The following is an 18452-nucleotide window of genomic DNA, read 5'->3' as shown; positions in this document are numbered from 1 at the left end:
TTGGGCCCCGAACAGTGCTGATTTCACACTGTTTTCAATGGGGCTTGAATTACGGTGGACTGTACCCTACAAATACCGTCATTGTGTAGGGGCCGCTTTGCACCAACGCGACGGAGTCATTAATATTTTTTGATCAGGGTTAGTTTTTACAATAAGACATGCCATAATCAGGAGGAATCATAGAAATATTTCTATAAATCCCGAATTGCGGACTAGAATTTTGTTCCGTTAGCAATCATATATTCTGCATCATAGTTGCGTTTGGTGGATAAATTACCACACTGTGATCAACTTAGATTTAGCAGATATAGGTACTTGTGTTTTATTCACCTCCCCGCTGCTGCATTGCTGACAAAAACCTAATCACACACATTAAACTGCTGGTCCCTATAATAGTGACTTTTTTCTTTTATAAAAAAAAGGTACACCGTGAACCCAGGGCACGGTTTCGAAACAGAAACACATGCAGGGTATAGACCAGTCCAATTACTTTTGAGCACTTTATTTAAACTATATAATAAAATGTACCATATATGTACGATTCTACGTCGTATGTAAAACGTAAATTTTTAAAGATGACCATCTATTTTTGTGGCCACGTGTAGCTACAGCATAGTGCAAGAACAGGTCTGGAATACAGAAATTCAACTGATTCGTTTTTGACTCACTGAGCTAGCTCTGCATGGCCGGCAATGCCATGCTCATGGCATGGGTTCACAAGTACACATTTGTTTGCTTTATCTTTCTCTTAGTTTTGTTTTACTTTAGAGGAAAAATATCACAGGTGTTCTAATAGGCCTACTTGGGCTTACAGCAATGATGACACGAAAAAGTACAGCTTCCACCATGCCCCACCCTCCCCCCTCAGTCTAGTCTTCAGGGTGCAGACCACTAATTCAAGTGAGAATTTCTGACCAGCTCATTAGCATTAAAAGTGCCCCCTTCCACAGTATCTTTTGAAAAAAGAGGTTGTTTGGCCCCCAAAATGGTGAGATTGTGTAAATCGTCGCCAGGATCAACTCCCTGGGTCTTTGAGCTTTCATATGAGGGCAGAAGGGCTGAAAACTACGGTTGAAAAATGGTCCTAAGTGCCCGAGAAAGTTGAGGGTTGCCACTTGAAAAATGGCTGCAATCAGACTTCGGAAAAATCACTTTTTGGGGGGTGATTTTGTTTTGTGGGAATAATTAAAAATGTAATTGGTTAACCCACAAAAAATTGAAAAGAAATTGAAAGATAAGTGACCAGACAAGAATTTCATTTGTGTTTCAGAAATCTCAGGGATGTTGGCGTGCATGCTATTGGGCCCTGAACGGTGCTGATTTTACACTGTTTTCAATGGGGCTTGAATTAGTGGACTGGACCCTTCAAGTTTAAAAGTTTATGAATTAGACTGGTTTTTGCCTCATAATTATAAGGATAAAGGTACTTGAAGCCAGTCTCTATACCACCCATAATTACGGTGTAGAATCCATGCATCTAAAGGTGAAATGTAAACAAGCCAAAATAGTGCACAGGTTATTAAGAAGGCGCAGTGCATTCTGATGGCATTGGCCTTTTGGTGCCAAAGGAAGGGGTGATATCCCGAGTGACTTGGACAGGCTACAAATTAAGCCATAAATTCAGAACTGTGAGCGAAGGTAGGCTATCAAATTCCACTTCACCACACATTTCATTTTTACACGAGCTCGTGCAAGTTGATTTTGCGTTATTTGAATTAGCCGAGTGCGTAGAAAAGGGGCCTCATTCGTCATTACTTCCGGTGAGTTCCGGCGAGGGGTACGGGTGGAGATTTAAAGGACACATTTATTCATTCATCGTCCGCTGATCTGTGAAAAATGGACTTTGACAGGTAAATGGTCAGTAATGACAATGATGGTAACAATGCAAAGTTTCATGAATGCTCCATGAAAATAGAACATTTTTGGAGACTATCGCCATGATCACTTGATTGCTTAGAAATGTGGATAAAAATTATCATTTTTGGCTCTTGAAAAAGTAATTATTCTCCGGCAGTACTAAACAAAGCCAATATTTTTACATTTCAGTGGTTTAACAAGAAGACAGTTAATTGAATTTAATTACGAATCAATGATAAAACATTATCAATGATGCTGCTTTTGCTGTTTGAATTATTTCTCTTCATTAACACTAGATATTTCAGAATGTACATGTACTGTACTGTGGTCACTACCCTTGCAGAAGATGATACGTTGGGTGCCATTGGTCGATCTGCATGATCGCTCAATCTTTGCACGATCTATTGGTCTCATTGCAAGATTTACTGATCATTCTGCCATCAGTCTTTTGCCTTTTCTTTCTGATTTGTGAAAGATTGTTTGAAAAAAAAAGCAGTAAAGTAGATTTCATACTGGATCAACGGCTAGTGAAATGTGATTATGCTGATTAACTGATCGCACCCAACAAATGCATTTCATTTTGATGCAGTCCATGACAAACACTGTGGTCACTACCCTAGCAGAAGCTATATGGTACAGCTGTACCTTCACAGGAAAAGAGCTAGTTCTGTACAGTGTTGTAGTGGAGACCTCTTAAGACCATCATAAGACCCCACAAGACCCTCACGAGACCTACACAAAACCCCCAGTCTGAAGTCAAGTCACAAGCTTTTCAAATGTATGGCAACAAAAGCATTCCTTCGTCACGCTGATAACTGTGGTCTCACAAATGGTGTTGTTCATGTGCATCATCTTGGTCTGGACCACAACTATGGCTCACTAGGAAATGAATATTCGTGTGAATTTTCCCTTCTCCATGAGTGTTTGCACTGTCAGCATGTTGCTTTAAACTCAGGCTGAATCTGAGTCTGTTGTCTTGAACTGGGCCTAGGTCTCTCCCCATTGGAAAGATTTCAGAACTCCCTGTTAATGGGCATAGCCGTACATGTAGCTCTAGAAGCCCGTTTTGGACAGGACCTTGATTTCTGCCATAGATCCTGCCCCCCCCCCATGTACAGTATGTCAAAGCAGGGTTGGGTGTCTGGACAGAATTCAGGGATGGGGTAACTGACAGCTTCTGTTTACAGTCATATTTCTAACAAATTTACAGGAAATGGTTTGTTGTGAATTAAATGGAAGTGGAGATTCTGTACACTTCTTTTGTTGGGATTTGAGGGGAACAGGTCTGAAGTTTGATGCCACACACAAAGGGCATTTGAAAGCTTTTCAAAGGGGTTTCTGACTTTTTTCAGCACACTTTATGCTCACATGTTTTACTGGGCTACACTTTAGCTTCAGAATTTGTACAGAAAACCCTGAGGAGTAGTCCTTTGCATGAAGTGCAACCAAAGCAAAAGTGCCCGCATTCATTGTCAGAAAAATAGTGATAACACAGTGATATGGTTGGGGGGGGGACGAATTGCCTGAATAGGTACATGTATCTCACTTTTAAATATTTCAGAGTAATTCCTTAAAATACATACATGTATCAAAAACTTTGCTTTTCTTTTGGGTGAAATAATCCAATGTGCAGTGAATATTTCACTGAAACCTGTAGAAACAAGAAAATTAAATATGTGCACAAGAGACTTGTTCATTAATTTTAAACTGAGGCAGACTGTATCGGTGTGCCATTTGCTTTATTTCATTGTAACAACGTACATGTGGAATTGATTCGTTACTACAGAAGTATAGTACGATAACAGTTCTTCCTCAGACCTCAAATTTGGTTTTTTAGCAAAGTCACATAAATCAGTTTATTCATCTGAAATTGAAGTTTTCAATTCCTTAACATGTATGTAATTTAATAATTCATTCAGCAGTGACTTTCGAATTTGGTTGCAGAGAAAACACAACTTGCTTGCAACTACACGTAAACAAATCTATCTACATTAAATCTATTAAACCAAAAAAAAAATCAAATTGCATGCAAAATTCAAAGATATCAAAATAAATATTGCATCAATTAACTAACAATTATACAAGTATTAATATAATGGGTCACAAAGAAAATTAACAATAATAATTGGCAAGACAATTGTTGATTCCTGGATTTTTCATCATTACAAGGGATTATACACATATGTAAATTTACTCTCAGTCTGTCAAGTGGCTGTGCCCAGTAAAACTACCATATTTCCCGGCTTCCACAATTTCTCATTCCAATGAGCTACTCGGATTCATTAAGAGTCAACAGACATCGCTGCCAATGCTAGCAAGAAAATCCATGAATCGTGCTTGACATACTTTAAGCTAGTTTAAGAGACACTGATTGCTCCAAAAAGACCAGGTCTCAATTTCATGGCAATGATTACTATAAGCAAAAAACTCCTCACAAACTATTGCAGACTATGCTGCACGAACACTTGGGATTGGATTTCACGGAGTAACCCATGGGTAATGCACATGAATGGATCCTGTAACGAAGGATTATAACCAGGAAGGTTAGTGCAGAATATCTGCACTCTACTCGAAGTACATGTACAACATGCTGATTGTGAGCATGGATTTCCATGGTTAGTGCAGCCATGAAATTGGGCCTTGCTTGCAAAGGAAAAAAGTAAGAGCCAAGTAAAATGTCTCCATGGAGTTCTAAGTCTGTACACTCGAACCATTCTTACAGGGTTTCAGAAGACGTTCTGACATGCTTGGCAATAAATTTACCAAACTGATAAAGGTGAACCTGGAAAACACAAGAACACCCCAACCATTTTGCATTTATCTAATAAATCATTTAATCAACAACAAATACATGTAGCTTGTCCGTGCAAAACTGAGTGATCACACAGTATCCCACACAAAGGCCATAAAACAACTATTTAACACAAAGTTGCCCTGGGTGCAAGAGATACACTGCACATGTAGTGTAGCCTAGGTTGGACGACGTCTTCATTGCATTGTGACTGGCATCCTACCTAGGCTACATGTAATGCCTTCCAGTCATGTCATTGGATTGTAGAGTTCTGACAGTTGATTAATTCTTTCCAAATACTCCCATTTTAACCTTTGTGTAATAACAGGTTCCAATAGTATATTGCATCACGCAGCGTAACACCAATCTCAACAACTGGGATAATTTATACACCAAGTATCACTGTACAAATAAATTGCAAATAGTGGTTTTAGAACCCTTCCTATTAGTTCATTGACTCTAAGCATTGCCCTAAATAGTGCCTTTGCAATTTTTTTTTTTGGTGAATTTAACTATCTCTTGTTCACATTTGTTCCTACGCTCTTAGTTGTAGTGACTTACAACTTTTTCTTCCTCACTTAGTACAATTCATACAATACCTTGTACACACGAGTACCTCAAACTAAATGCCATTTTAACAATTATATTTATGTCAATATATGTCAATATACAACACAAACTTGTCTTTTCCTCAACCTTCTTATAATTAAAACTCTAACTTTCCAAATACTTTTACTAAGAACCGTCCTGAATCCTCTAAAATCCATCACTTTGCAGGAACCCAATTGCTCATTTCTTACACTTTCAAGCATCATCTAACACCCATGTTCAGTTGCAGTGACCAAGGTCCATTTTCCAAAATCCTGGATTCTGAAGGGTCTTTGTGAGTTAGGGCTAGTTTCTGCCGGCGTAACAATTATATCACAATGCTGATATCAAGCAATCTTGATGTCTTCATGCACACACCTTTCTGTGCAAGCAGGGCAGAAGCCAACATTGTAATGCATAATGTATCACAACCGTGCAAACTGTTCTCAAGCCATCTCCATTTCAAATCCCCCAAGATGGTTTAGATGCATCAAATGCACTCAAAACATGCGCGGGCATTCTGGCTGTGTTTGCTAAGTTACTCACAGCCGTACATGCTAAATCCAGTCAGAAAGGTGGTTAACGTCTTTTTTTCTGGACTCGCACTAAACAGTGCATGGAATAACAGAAGCACATAAAGCTCTATACCTACGATTAATGACGAAAACATACCTCTACATTTCAAAAAGGTTAAATGTACTCTAGAAATCAGAGAGTCTTTGTGTCATGAACGTTCTCTGATGCAAATCACCATGTTTCCTTCTGATATCAAGGCAACAGGAAATGATCTTTGTCAAAGAAAAATTCATGCTGCAAGCTGATTAAGTAAAATAAAAAAAGACCCCCCCATATCTTTGGTTGAAGAGTCCAAACGCCAGTATTTGCATCAAAATAGCAACAACACGCAGCTCTATAAACCAGTTGCATAAAAGTGTGAATGTTTAATTGCATAAATTGTACACATTTGAACAGGACGGCCTTTTTTACTACTCCACCAACCGGTACATCTTGTCATTTTGCAATTTCTTTTTTAAAGTTAACTACCAATAAACTGAAGACTGCATTACAAAACTGTTAATTTACTTGTGGAAGGCACTGATAATGTGAGGATAAACAAGAAGTTAAAGAAATCACAATTTGTGGAAAGCTAATGTGCCAATTGCATCTCATACTACGGTCTTTAAGATTATGATTCAGCCAATATATGCTAACAAATGGTCTCAAATGAAAAAGGTAACAGCTTTCCAAGAGAAATCTTGATTCTTCAATGCCTCTGCACACATGTACATTCAGCAATTTTCTACGACCTTGACCTACGGGAACTACATTCTACTTTTTTACGGTTAAAATATATTTACAAGTACTACTCCAATTCTTTCTGATTCGGCATATGAAGATTTTCTCTCCATTTCCCAAGTGCGCCATCCCAGCTCATAAAGCGGGTGCATTTTAGTTAAGCGTGAAGTTGGCAGCTATGCCTATATTGCAGTCGTACACAGACTATATGGTAATATACACCTAATCGACCAAAAACATCATAACGTCTTACTTTGCTCACATGTGCACTTTCATATGGGGTCTTGATGTGTGGTGTCCTTCCTCACTTGTACATGTACAGTACATGTATAGGAAAGCAAACATGTCAACAAAACCTGACATCATTATGTTACAGGTCTGTTATAATCATGAATTGTCTGTCTCATCAGCCTTTAAACTGGCCTCTGCACTGGAACAAAACTCATCGATGTTTGGGTTCCCATGTTCTGATTCTTAAGTTCTGTGCACTTTGACATGCAGGGTTTCAGTCCAGGATAAGCTGTGTGTCTTTATGGACCAACTCTACCAGGTAGTACACTGGGTATGCATAACTTTGTCTTGAAAAACAAAATCAAAAATCACATATCCACATCATGTGATAAACTGTACTCAACATACCAACAACTGTATGCTGTGAGATGGTTATTGTACAAATGAACCAACACGGAGTCCGCAATGAGGTTATTGTTTCAAAGGAACATAAAAAAAAAGAAAGAATAAGAAAACAGACAGGGAATAAGTCGGCATATACAAATACTTCCTGCATTCCTTTTCCTGACTGAGGACCCTGCTGCTTGCCCAAGTAGAACATGTCCAGCAGAACCAGAAACAACCAAATACATGTGGCTCATGTGCAGTCTTTACATGGTGGTGCCATTCTTTCTCAAAAACAGTCTGGGGGGAAGACAGGCTGTGCGGTTCTCTGCTTACAAATTTGTACACACAGTTGATGCACACTTGCACTGGTTTGGAAATAGCTGCATGGAGATGAAAAACAGCAATCAATGCAGGAAATCCTCCGAGCAAGGACCAAGCGAAGCAGGGCAATCGGGAAGAGGACAGAGTGCAAAGCGGTCAGTGGTTTGGTCAGGGCTAAGACGTTGGACTCAGGTATCAGGGAAGTCGGTGCCCAGTGGCCAAAGTGTCAGTGCCAGATACTTGTACTGTTCTTGTCTTCACTGTATTGCCTGCATACATGGGCAAGTTGACGTTTACTTAGATTTAAGGTTAAAACAAGACACAAGGATTTGTTGCAAAAGTAGTTGCTGAATATATAGCAGTGGTGTATTAACAGAAGCCATTGTGTGCAGTAGTTCACTCACTTAAGGCATGGTTGGACCGTGACCAGTTTTCATTTAAATGTGCAAAAAACCCCCCAATACGCTTGCACGCAAATGCATTATACCCTCAGGAATGCATTGAGACAGCAAGCTACCTTGTCATTCATACCGACTGCCCTTTCAATTTATTCAGCCACTTCCACAGTCTCGGGCCCGTTAGTCTCTGCTTCAGCTGCCTCTTGCTTCAGGGTACTGCTCTCCTCCTGCTTAGTCTCCTCCTCAGCTGCCGCCTCATCTCCACCTGGTCCCACCTCGTGGTTAGTCTCGGCCTCAGCCTCGGGGGCCGGTGCATCACCCGCAGCATCTGGTTGCGACGGGTCCGATGCGGGCTCCTTGGCCTTTGGTTCTTCAGCCGGTGGGCTGGGCTCATCAGCTGGCTCTTCAGGAGTTGGCTGTGGGCGTAAAATAAGATCAACCATGCTGGAAATTAATTCAAATCACCTACATACACTGGTAAACGTTCCTACTTTCCAATTATCACTAGCTGGCTTGGGAGAGCAAACGGATAAAAGTGCAGCACTCAGATAATTCAAATTACAACTTTCTGTGGTACTTTCCTTACCTTCCATCTCTACATACCCCAGTTTGATTCGCCAGCCTGTAATGTTTTAATGGAGTCCTTCACAAGTCCAGTCACAAGTCCCTTCACAATGCCAGTAACAGGATGAACGACAATGGCATGCTTTTGTCACAGTTCATATGGATAGCTTGTGACTTGGTTCAAAACTGAATCACTTTGTGATGAACTTGGAGAGGCCTTGCAGTGACTTGTGAGAGACTCAATGACAACCCTGCTGACCATGATAGGATTTTTCAGGCAGCTCCTGATACTATGTTGGTTTTCCTAAGTATTATCTTTCTGAGGTTGTACTCAAACTGATATGCCTAAAAATTGGCATCTGCATTCTCTTAAAAAAAAAGGATTTTTTGGATATGACTGCATTTGCTGTCCAGAATTCAAACTCGCTTCTAAACCTGTGGCAACTACTACAGAGTCATTTGCAATGCTTGGCTGTCTGTTGAGAATATTACTGTAACAACTGTACGGGAGTGTTCAGCATACTATGCCATCTCCCATTCCTTCAATGTATGGGAATGCATGTACATGTACCGAGTCTCACAGGTGCATTGGTGTCTCTTTGCCCCGATTCCCATCTTAAATACTACTTTTTCATTAAAAATGTATACATTTATATGTGTAAAGAATATTTATTGAAAAAAAAGTACATTTAGTTAAAAAAAAAAAAAAATCAGCTTTGCATAGTCTGCCAAAAGGATGGTCTTCCGAATGATATCAGAAGATGAACCAAATTTATTATCTCTGGCTTATTGATTCTGAAGCCATCTTTTATGGCTCCTTTGAGAGAGAGATTTCTCCTTCTGTGGTGCAGCCTTGCAATCTCATTCCATTGAGAGTTGTAACTACCTGCTCCTCTGGGGTCTCGTCAGCTGCAACTGATGCGGCTTCTTCAGTGGGTGTCGGCTCCACCTCCTCACCCTTGGCCTCTTCCTCCTCACCTGCTGCCTCGACCTCCCTGGCCTCTGCCTCGGCAGCTGGTGCCTCCTCCTCAGACGTCTTGGTTTCTGCCTCGGCAGGGTCCGGTGTCGGGGCTGCCTCCACTTCAGGGGCAGTCTCCGCCTTCACCTCAGGTTCTGCTGGTGGTGCCGGCTCCTCCTTGGCCTCTTCCTACACAATTGACAGAAAGACGGGGAAAAAGTTCTCAAGTACTGCTGCAAGTTCATTTTGTTCTACTTATAGACAACGGCTTGGAGACAGCTCAGTAGCCAAATGTATTAGTTGACAGCTCAGAGAATACCTCTAGACAATAAGAAGTGATGGTTAGTTACAGGTTGGCTGGAAGTAAAACTTCAAACAGCTCAAATCTGCCTCACTTGTAGGCTGTTTCATGTAAGAGGCAAATTGCAATTGTGAGCGTTCAAATGTACATGTACAAATAGGGGCCCGTTTGTATTAAAAGGATCTGGATTTTGATCAGAGATCTGTCGTTAGTTCACTGACACCATGAGCCCGATTAACCGATGAATCAAACCAGCCACTGGGATCACTGATCGAGACTCAGATCCGTGTAGAACAAACAAACAGGTCTTAGGGTTTCACCCAAATTATCAGTAATTAAATGGAAAGTGCATTATGCACTAGTTCAGTTCTTGAACGTTGGTCTATATGCTTCCTTAGTTCCTCTGTCCAGTCTGTGTTGCAGTATCACGGCAAGCATATGCCCTCCCCACCCAAGAAAACATCACAGAACTAATGAGAACCAACAGATGATGAAGTCGTGATTCAGTCAATTGTAAGTCGGATCACAAATACAGGTGCGTCTATGGACTCAAGTCATTAGTTCACCAGGAATGACCAATGCCAACTGACTCAATCCTATTCCCCCAGTTCGTCTGTTTCAATGGACTAGACCATTTCCATGTTGCTTACTGTTCCTGTGTGTGGCCAATTAACAGTCTCAAGTCACACTATTGTGACTTGAGACTGGGTGAGTTGTGTCGAGTTAAAATGACTTGGCGAAGTTACTAGACTGGAATTAATATCTCAAACTATTTAATCGTGGCCTTGTCTGTTGTTAACATGCTGGAAAAAAGCAACTTATACTCAGCAGTTCTCTTTACCATATCTTGATGTACTGTGTAGACAATACATCAGGCATATTGCTCCCATAACTAATCACTTGTACATAAGAAAGAATGAGAGTATTCACCAATTGTTTCCCACTTCTGCCAAGCAGAATTCTGCCTTCCTCTTTTCTTTCCATGCCCAAGGAATTCAACCCTTTCAGTTTCTTTTGTCATGCATCTACCAGATGAGTCATATCATTTGGTTATCATCGGTGGCTCTGTATTACTGGCCACTTTGCATTACAAAACCACCTGTCAGCTGACCAAAACATGGAAATGATTCAGGACGGTGATAGCTGCATGGTGCAGGTCTTTGGTTGCACAAGTGCAACTGTTCATTCTGATCTACATGAATGAGATATGTCCAACGCATATCAATCATACGGTGCATAGTCACAGGTACATGTATATATTATACCTAACAGGTCCATCACCCATGCAATGCATTTATTATGCAACCCGTGAAATTTCAACGCTGTGCCTAAATAACCCTATCTTTTGACGGTATTTTGGTGCCACAACCATTTTTTATTGTTATGCTGATTAGAATTTCCATGTTCGTAACAAAACTTGGATGTTGTTCTGGGTAGAAAAGCCCCAATGTTACATTGATTTTTGCACAAAGACTGCTGGAATTTTTTTTTCATTTTTCTGTCCTTAATTTGATTTTCCTTGGTGATTCATGCTTGTATACATGTACATAAAAATAAGCCAATGAATAACCCCATCTCAGAAGTGTCAACAAGCAAATTGAAGCTTCACAATCTGAAAACAAAACACGTAAACTGAGCAGTGTCTTCTCTGATTGACTCAACGATCTTGTGGTCCTGGCATTTCATAATGCAAATATGAAACAGCAAGTCTTATCAGGTTCCCCTGCACAACCGGCGTTAGCTCACAAAGTTGCCCAGATACATTTTTAAGCTGTCCTGAGACAATGGGCCACTTCTAAACCCCGAGTGGGTCCAGTAAGTGATTATAATCAAGTGGAAAATAGGCAGGCAAATTATATCTTAAATTCTCAGGGAAAAAATCTGGCATGGTACAGGTTCTTGAGATCTCAACAAAGTCCAGAAATGAATCTCGCACAGATCTTGGTGCCTGATCTATTTCAGTCCATTTTACTGTTGTAATAACCAAATCTACAACTCAACTCTGAACTGGAATCTTCCCAAAGCGGCAAACTTAAAGCAAAACAAACGCAGTAAACAAAAACATAACGGAAAACAAATCAAAGTAAACAAGCCAATACTTCTGCTGCGACTGGTTCCGGTTCACTTGCTGGTTCTTCTGAAGCAGGCTGGGATGCCTCCTCGGGTTTCTCCTCTGGCTGTAATAAACAAAAAATGTTACATACAGTAACGACGAGAAGCGCAACTCAATACACTCATATTGCAAGCAGAGCATGCAGCATGCACGGTTAGTAAGTGTGCTTGTTAGGTACAGCTAATGGGATGGCTTAAATGATCAGCATCAGCTCAGAAATTCTGTGCATAAATTCTGCAGCAACTTCTGTAAATTTCTGTCTTACCGTGGAAATGCTATTAAAGTAGTGGACACACATGCATCCCACAATTCAGTTCTACGGTGACAAGTGAAAGCACAGGTTTTTCAAGACGAAAAGAGGCAACTACTCATGATCAATTTTTTTAGTTTAATGAGATCTTTAAGAAATTCAGGCAGAGAACTTCATGTACCAATGATTTACAATAATCACAAAAAACACTGCAACAACTGTGCTTAAGGAATCACTTATACTGGACAGTCTTCTGAAAGGGTCTTCTCTGATTCAAATGGCACACTGCCATAATGTCACCTTATTCATCAACATGCAACAAGGATGCGTGATGCATGGGCCTTATGGTTACCAACCCTATCACTGACAGCAGAAAACAATTGGGCCGGGGCCTGCCCACCTGGAATGTGATTGGCATTCCTAATTATCCCATAGACAAGTGCAGTCTCCTTCATTTGTGCTAATCGTCAGCTTTATGTGCTTGTAATGTGTTGAATAACTTGACTTGATTATGGCCTCTCAACTGACTTTCCCCAGAGACATAGTGTACACTGTGCTGAGAATCTTCAGCCACATAATTTCACTTTCTTACAATGCCATCTGATACATAAATTGGGGTATCTTGGCAATAATTCTAGGTCTTCTGTAAAAAAAATTGATGAACTAACATTCTTCATTACTTTTGAGCTATACAACTTTGCAGAGAACTCTGGTCTACTGAGGGCCAGATAACGGTCATACTAGGACAATTGACTTAAGAAACAGAACAATGTGACCCATACCAATGATGCATGTCTCGTGCTCAGGACTTTGACTAGGTCCATCCTCTGTTACATCAAGGTACCGGTAGCAATAATGTAGTTTTTTATTCCTATTTCAATGCAAGCAACTTGTAACTGGGATTGGGCATGTACCAAATTGCTTGTGACTTGCACCAAACTGATTTGAAATTGTCATGTGCCCGGCAAAAGGTCGTAAATGCGCTAACGCCCTTTTGCACGGGCGCATGATCACAGTAGAGAAAATGTTCCCATGTCCACAGGACTTGGCACATTGTAAAAAGCCTTGACACTATGCAGGTACATGACTGCGTTATTACATATCTTGAGTTTCCTGAACCATTCAGTTCATCAGTATTAAACTATCGGTATTTTAAATTGTTAAATATTGAGTACATGCATTCACTCACAGCAAGCTCGTGACTGAATTCTGCCCTTTCCACACCGTTGTTTCTCGACAGTATCAAAGCACAGTTCAACATCGGCATTATTACACATGCATTATGCACAGTCTTTCCCTTGCATCTTGGTGTTGTTTGAGTATGATTTGCATCAGGGTCTATGCAAAGAAAGACATTACTGTTTGGAACCAAAACCAAGTGTGGGCATTTTTAAAAGTTTGTGAGCCAGCATAAGTTCTCAACTCTGGCAACACCAATGGTAATGCTCAGGGCAGTTCCAGATCATGCAAGAGTGAACATGCAAATAAAACCGACAACAATCGACCGACCAAACCCTGTGACTCTTCAACAAAGTGCCTTATTGCGTCTGATACATATAGTCAAGTCTTATACACAAGCAGGTTTTGAGGGGGATGTTCGGTGTTGGATATATATATTATACTTGTGTTGTTTCAGACGGTTCCACTTTACTCTCTGCAGACTCCTCACCCGGTGCCTCCTGGGGTTCGGTGATAGTCAGGGGTTCCTGGGCCTGCATCACACATGGCACCATGCCAAGAAACAACATACAAACCAAAACCCATGAGTACTTTCATTCAAACTTGTCTGCTGAATTCTGGGTTTGATCGACACCGAAGTCACTAAATGGCATTGGTCTATAGGCTCGGACATCGAATGTACGTGTATGTACCTAATTATCTGGCAGCACGTCTTTCCTAGTTACCTGTCAGTCATTTCGATTTAATAGTAGCGCCTATTTTCCTGGATACAGTACCTGTCAGCCGGGGTGAACACTAATACCTTTCCACCACAAGTTTCTGGGGTTCCTTACGGAACTCTTATCCAGTACACGGGACCTACCGCTTAGTGTCCCACTTCATGGGATGTGACCCTCATGGCTGCTTGCAGAGGGTGCCCTCGATCCTGCACTGAACTAGCATGTGCCAATCTTGGCAAACAGATCCAGCCAGCAATGTGCGGTATGGCTTCCCTCCAAGAATTACAGACAGTCAATCATGATTCCCTTCTGTAAAGGACCATTTTGCTCTGGACCAATATCCGCAACACCTCGTCAGTAATTTAACATAGTTTATACATGTACATTGCAGCCAAACAAGATAAATGTGACTATCCAGCAAAAAAAAGGCCAGTTCTCTTCAGAGTAAGTACCCAAATGGCCAACCAGCTTGCATCTTTCTTTCAAACAGCCATACCATATAGGCTGCTGTCTACTGAAAAACAAGTCACGAAATGGTCATCCTGCCAATGCGCAGAAAGTTTGCGGGCACTGAGTCAGCCCCAGACTGCCTATTAATGTAACCACAACAGGTGAAATGTAGGGAAGCCAAAACACAGGCAGCCATACCCCAATTCCCTTTTAAAAAAGCCAGCCAGCAAGCCAGCTTTCCAACAAAATAGCCTTGAAAAAGTGATCCAGTGGCCAAACGAGCAACCATTCCAATCAGTAAAAACAGCCATGCAAATTATCTGATCGTCCGTAGGACAAACTCAACTGAAAAGTTGATTTGAAAATCCCTTCATGAAGTACATGTATTTGTCAATACAGAACATGCATAACACCAAAAGCTAACAAATCATGCATGTACTTGTGCTTGTTCAGGGGCCACCTCCTCCTTCTTAATATCCTCTGACTGAACACCCTCTGTTGAAGATTGTTCTTCAGTTTCCGCAGATTTTTCCTAATCAAGTAAAATGACGTGCATTGAAAAACTAATAAAAATTTGCAGACATGATGACCAAAATTCCACGTATTCCCTCAAATATGAACCCTTACAACCACATTCAACTCTGAAAAGAAAAATACACTGATTAAAAATCAGACATAAAAAAATAACATGAGGATACATAAAAAGCATGCAAAGCAACTGAAAATGTGTACTTGTGCTGGTTCAGGGGGTGCTTGAGCAGGTTCAGGGGCCTCTTGTTGCGTTTGACTTTCTGCTGGTTCAGGGGCCACTGCCTCTTGCGCCTCAGCCTCTGCAGGTCTCTCTTCCTAATAGTGTCAAACATAAACATTCAAGCATGCAGATGTGTCAATCGTGAGGTAAGCAAATAAATAAGTTAGTAAATTGTGAGGTAAGCATATGAATAAGTTAGTAAATTGTGAGGTAAGCATATAAATAAGTTAGTAAATTGTGAGGTAAGCAAATAAATAAGTTAGCCAAAAGGAATCTTGTCCTCAGAGTGTCAAATTGTCAATCTTTCTGTAATCTTAGTTTTTTGTACCAGGGCTTGTGCCTGAATTTTTACTCAAATGGTTAAAGGAAAAAAGAAATTATGTTGCATTTTCTGAGCCCTCGCACAATTTCAGCCTGCTTGTAATACTACAAGCGAAATAAGTATTTGGGGGTCACGGGTGCTGCACATCAAAATCCTGCAGCAGTGTGAAAGCTGACCATGCAAGCACTGTCCAATCAAAAGTACTGAATGACTGAAATTCAACATGCGCGTATTGGCAAAGGGACCAACATGAAACATGCATATGCCTGGTACTGGCGCAGGGATCCAAATGAAACGACAATGAAATCATCGAGAGATTGACTTTTTACTGTTGGAAAACAGCAACTTTCAAACAATGGCCATTTACAGGAGCAGCTTCTTGTATGCATGTATATCTCACACTAAGTGGGTGGAGTATTAATTTATATTCAGGGTAATTAGGATGCAAATTAGGATGCAAATTAGTTTACATATACAAAATATGAATGCCAGGTCATTAATCAGTACTTGTGCCTCAGCAGGGACCTCCTCTTGTTTACTTTCTACTGGTTCAGGGGCCACCTCTTTACTGTCTGCTGTTTCTGTGATTTGCTCTTCTTTTGTTTCTGCTGGTTCAGTAGGAGCAGGCTCTTCTTTACTTTCTGCTGGTTCAGGGGCCACCTCTTTACTTTCTGCCTGCTCATTGGCCACTTCTGTGGTTTCTGCTGGTTTAGGGGCCTCTGCCTCTTTGTTTTCAGCTGGTTCAGGGGCCACCTCTGTTACAGTTTCTGATTTGGTAGTTTCAACTTCAGACTGCAAAAAAGTGTTTTTAGGGGGAGAATGCAAAAGCCAAAAAGCTTAGATGGGGCAAAGAAAAGTCAACAGAATACCTCTGAAGCAAAATAAATAGCTGTGATAGGGTCTCGAAGAGGTTGCGGTTGGCATGTGAGAACATGACCATGATTAAAATCAACTCCACTCACGGAAAGGCAATTATCTCACATTCTCAATATCTTGTTTTCTAAACCTGGCCCCTATCTATCAGACATTTCACGTGTAGAATTTCAGACTTCCCCTGAGTGTGTGATTCTTTTTGTGTTTATACTCAAGTTTGTAAACTGGTAATCAAAATTGGGTCTTGCCCAACATTTTCTTCTATGGATTGCTGAAATTATTAGACAACCAGCCAACCAACAGGGAAAGTATGTTGCAAGATTAACCACGATATTACAAGGAAAACGTCAGACATGAACTGGGCCTCCTTATGAAACTGCACTGAAAAAGTTATTAGCAATCACATGAATTTTTGATGACGCATCTTCCATGTGTAGTCAATCTTGGCATTAAGCCACAACTCCTATCGGATTGGGAACATGTGACCATCCTAAACATTCTTTGAGTGGAGAATATTCCATGCCCAGTGACCTGAACCACCCATTGTCTATGAGATCTACACCCCTGTGTTGATTCTAAGGCCTTTGCCAGAACGGTCGTCTGTGCACGTACAATATAATTGAAGCTGTTTTGGAAGAAGTCCCAAGCGTTACAGGTTGATCCCACACAGGACAAGACCCATTTTATTTGGATCAAGTCTGTGAAATTCTTCTGAAAGCTAGAGCACCTCCACCCCCCTTGCAAGGGCTGCACAGACAGACTGGAAATTTGAAACTGAGGAGGTGACATTTACCGCAGACAGGGCAGGCCAGGGCTTGGGTTTCTCTCAAGTTTTGCCGGAGTGAGCTAGTCGGCTGATAAATCAAGAAACCAGTGGGGGAACCATGTGGCTACATTTATTCCCGTACCCCATTCATCACTCGATACCTTGGTATTACCTGAATGATGTTAATGGTACTAGCAGCAATTCCAGATGTACTTGAACTTTGTTCATGTGCAAGCATCATTCCCCAAAATGTAAAATTGAAACCCTGTGCATCAACATGATGTGGTTATAACAATGCATATTTTTCAACAGGTCCTAACAAGCAAAACAAAGAAATCTGCTGGCAAAAAGGGCAGGTGCAATTTCTAATAACTCCCGATATCTGTTGAACATTATGTTCAGCTCAACCAAAACAGCAGATCTAAACCTTGATTCCACTGATTGTGCAGGCAGATGCTCAAGTTCAAATGAACAAGTCAACACGACATGTTTATCCACACAATGATTACGAACATCTGTTACAGTATCTCACGATTTCTTCCCTCTTCTTGCAGCAGACAGTGTGTTAAAGGAATCAACGCTTGCATCCCTCGATAATCACATTCAGAGCTGTGCAACACATGAGTATGTACATGCAGTGGCAGGAGAAGTAGAGCACAGTCTGTCACTTTGCCCTGTTTTATCAGATGGCCATATATGGAGACCTTGCTACATGTACAGGCCAGGCCTACCTGAACACCCTCGGCAAGGGAGGGAGCGCACATATTTGTGGTTGCAATAAATTCACATTTTTATGCAAAGGTGGACCCCAAATATGTAGTGGCCCTTAAAGGAGTCAATGTGAACATTTAATCTAAGGTTAACTTTTATACAATGGAAACGAAACTAGGACTGAATGGATCTCCACAAAAATGAAAAAACAAACAAGGCAAAAACAAAGAAAATCAGTTGGAACTGGAAAAGAAAAAAGTTGTGTTGTTCAGGATGGGTGCTCTGTCCAGCGCCTGGACAATCGCCATACTGTACCTTCTGTTCTTCTGTTTGTCTAGACTCCTCCCCAGCCGCTGGTGTGGGTTCTGCAGCAGCAGCTTCCTTATTGTCTTCTGTGCCTTCTTTAGTCTCGGCAGGAGTAGTGGCTGCTGCAGGCTCTTCTGTCTTGGTCTCAGCACCGGTTGGGCTCTCATTCTGAGAAGAAAAACAAGAGAGATATTTACTGGACAGCTCAGCCAAATCAATGAGTCCAATGGAGGTTGCTCATATGCTGCTCATCTCAAACTACATGCAGGCCAACATTTGATTTGCAGTGTGACATCGGAAATTAAAAAATGTCTGGGTGC

At 41.0% G+C, this 18452-nt stretch overlaps 2 protein-coding genes across 16 annotated transcripts in view; one reads left to right on the top strand and one right to left on the bottom strand.

Annotated features, from left to right (window-relative positions):
- The first annotated feature begins 1488 nt into the window (after positions 1 to 1488).
- LOC110975178 (uncharacterized) overlaps positions 1489 to 18452 on the top strand; it is a 46120-nt gene continuing 29156 nt past the window's right edge. The window contains exon 1 of one of the 3 annotated variants that reach the window (XM_022227401.2): positions 1489 to 1638. The gene's annotated coding sequence lies outside the window, so the exon portion shown is untranslated. Of the gene's footprint in view, positions 1639 to 1729; positions 1851 to 18452 lie in introns of those variants that run through there. The other 2 variants (XM_022227402.2, XM_022227403.2) reach the window with 2 other exon arrangements.
- The window catches only part of LOC110975176 (uncharacterized), a 36765-nt gene continuing 21890 nt past the window's right edge, over positions 3578 to 18452 (bottom strand). For 2 of the 13 annotated variants that reach the window (XM_022227392.2, XM_022227394.2), the window contains exons 2-10: positions 18142 to 18300; positions 15984 to 16268; positions 15136 to 15249; positions 14843 to 14935; positions 13678 to 13767; positions 11792 to 11869; positions 9320 to 9580; positions 7989 to 8285; positions 3578 to 7530 (exon numbers count right to left, since the gene is read on the bottom strand). In XM_022227392.2, coding sequence (XP_022083084.2) covers positions 8019 to 8285; positions 9320 to 9580; positions 11792 to 11869; positions 13678 to 13767; positions 14843 to 14935; positions 15136 to 15249; positions 15984 to 16268; positions 18142 to 18300 — 1347 coding nt within the window. In that variant the 3' untranslated portion in view covers positions 3578 to 7530; positions 7989 to 8018. The other 11 variants (XM_022227393.2, XM_087138320.1, XM_087138091.1 and 8 more) reach the window with 11 other exon arrangements.

Source organism: Acanthaster planci, linkage group LG01, assembly GCF_054643075.1.
Source record: "Acanthaster planci isolate LZ-2023a linkage group LG01, COTS_SCS, whole genome shotgun sequence".
NCBI classification, from domain to species: domain Eukaryota; kingdom Metazoa; phylum Echinodermata; class Asteroidea; order Valvatida; family Acanthasteridae; genus Acanthaster; species Acanthaster planci.
This window is presented reverse-complemented; position numbering and strand designations above follow the sequence as displayed.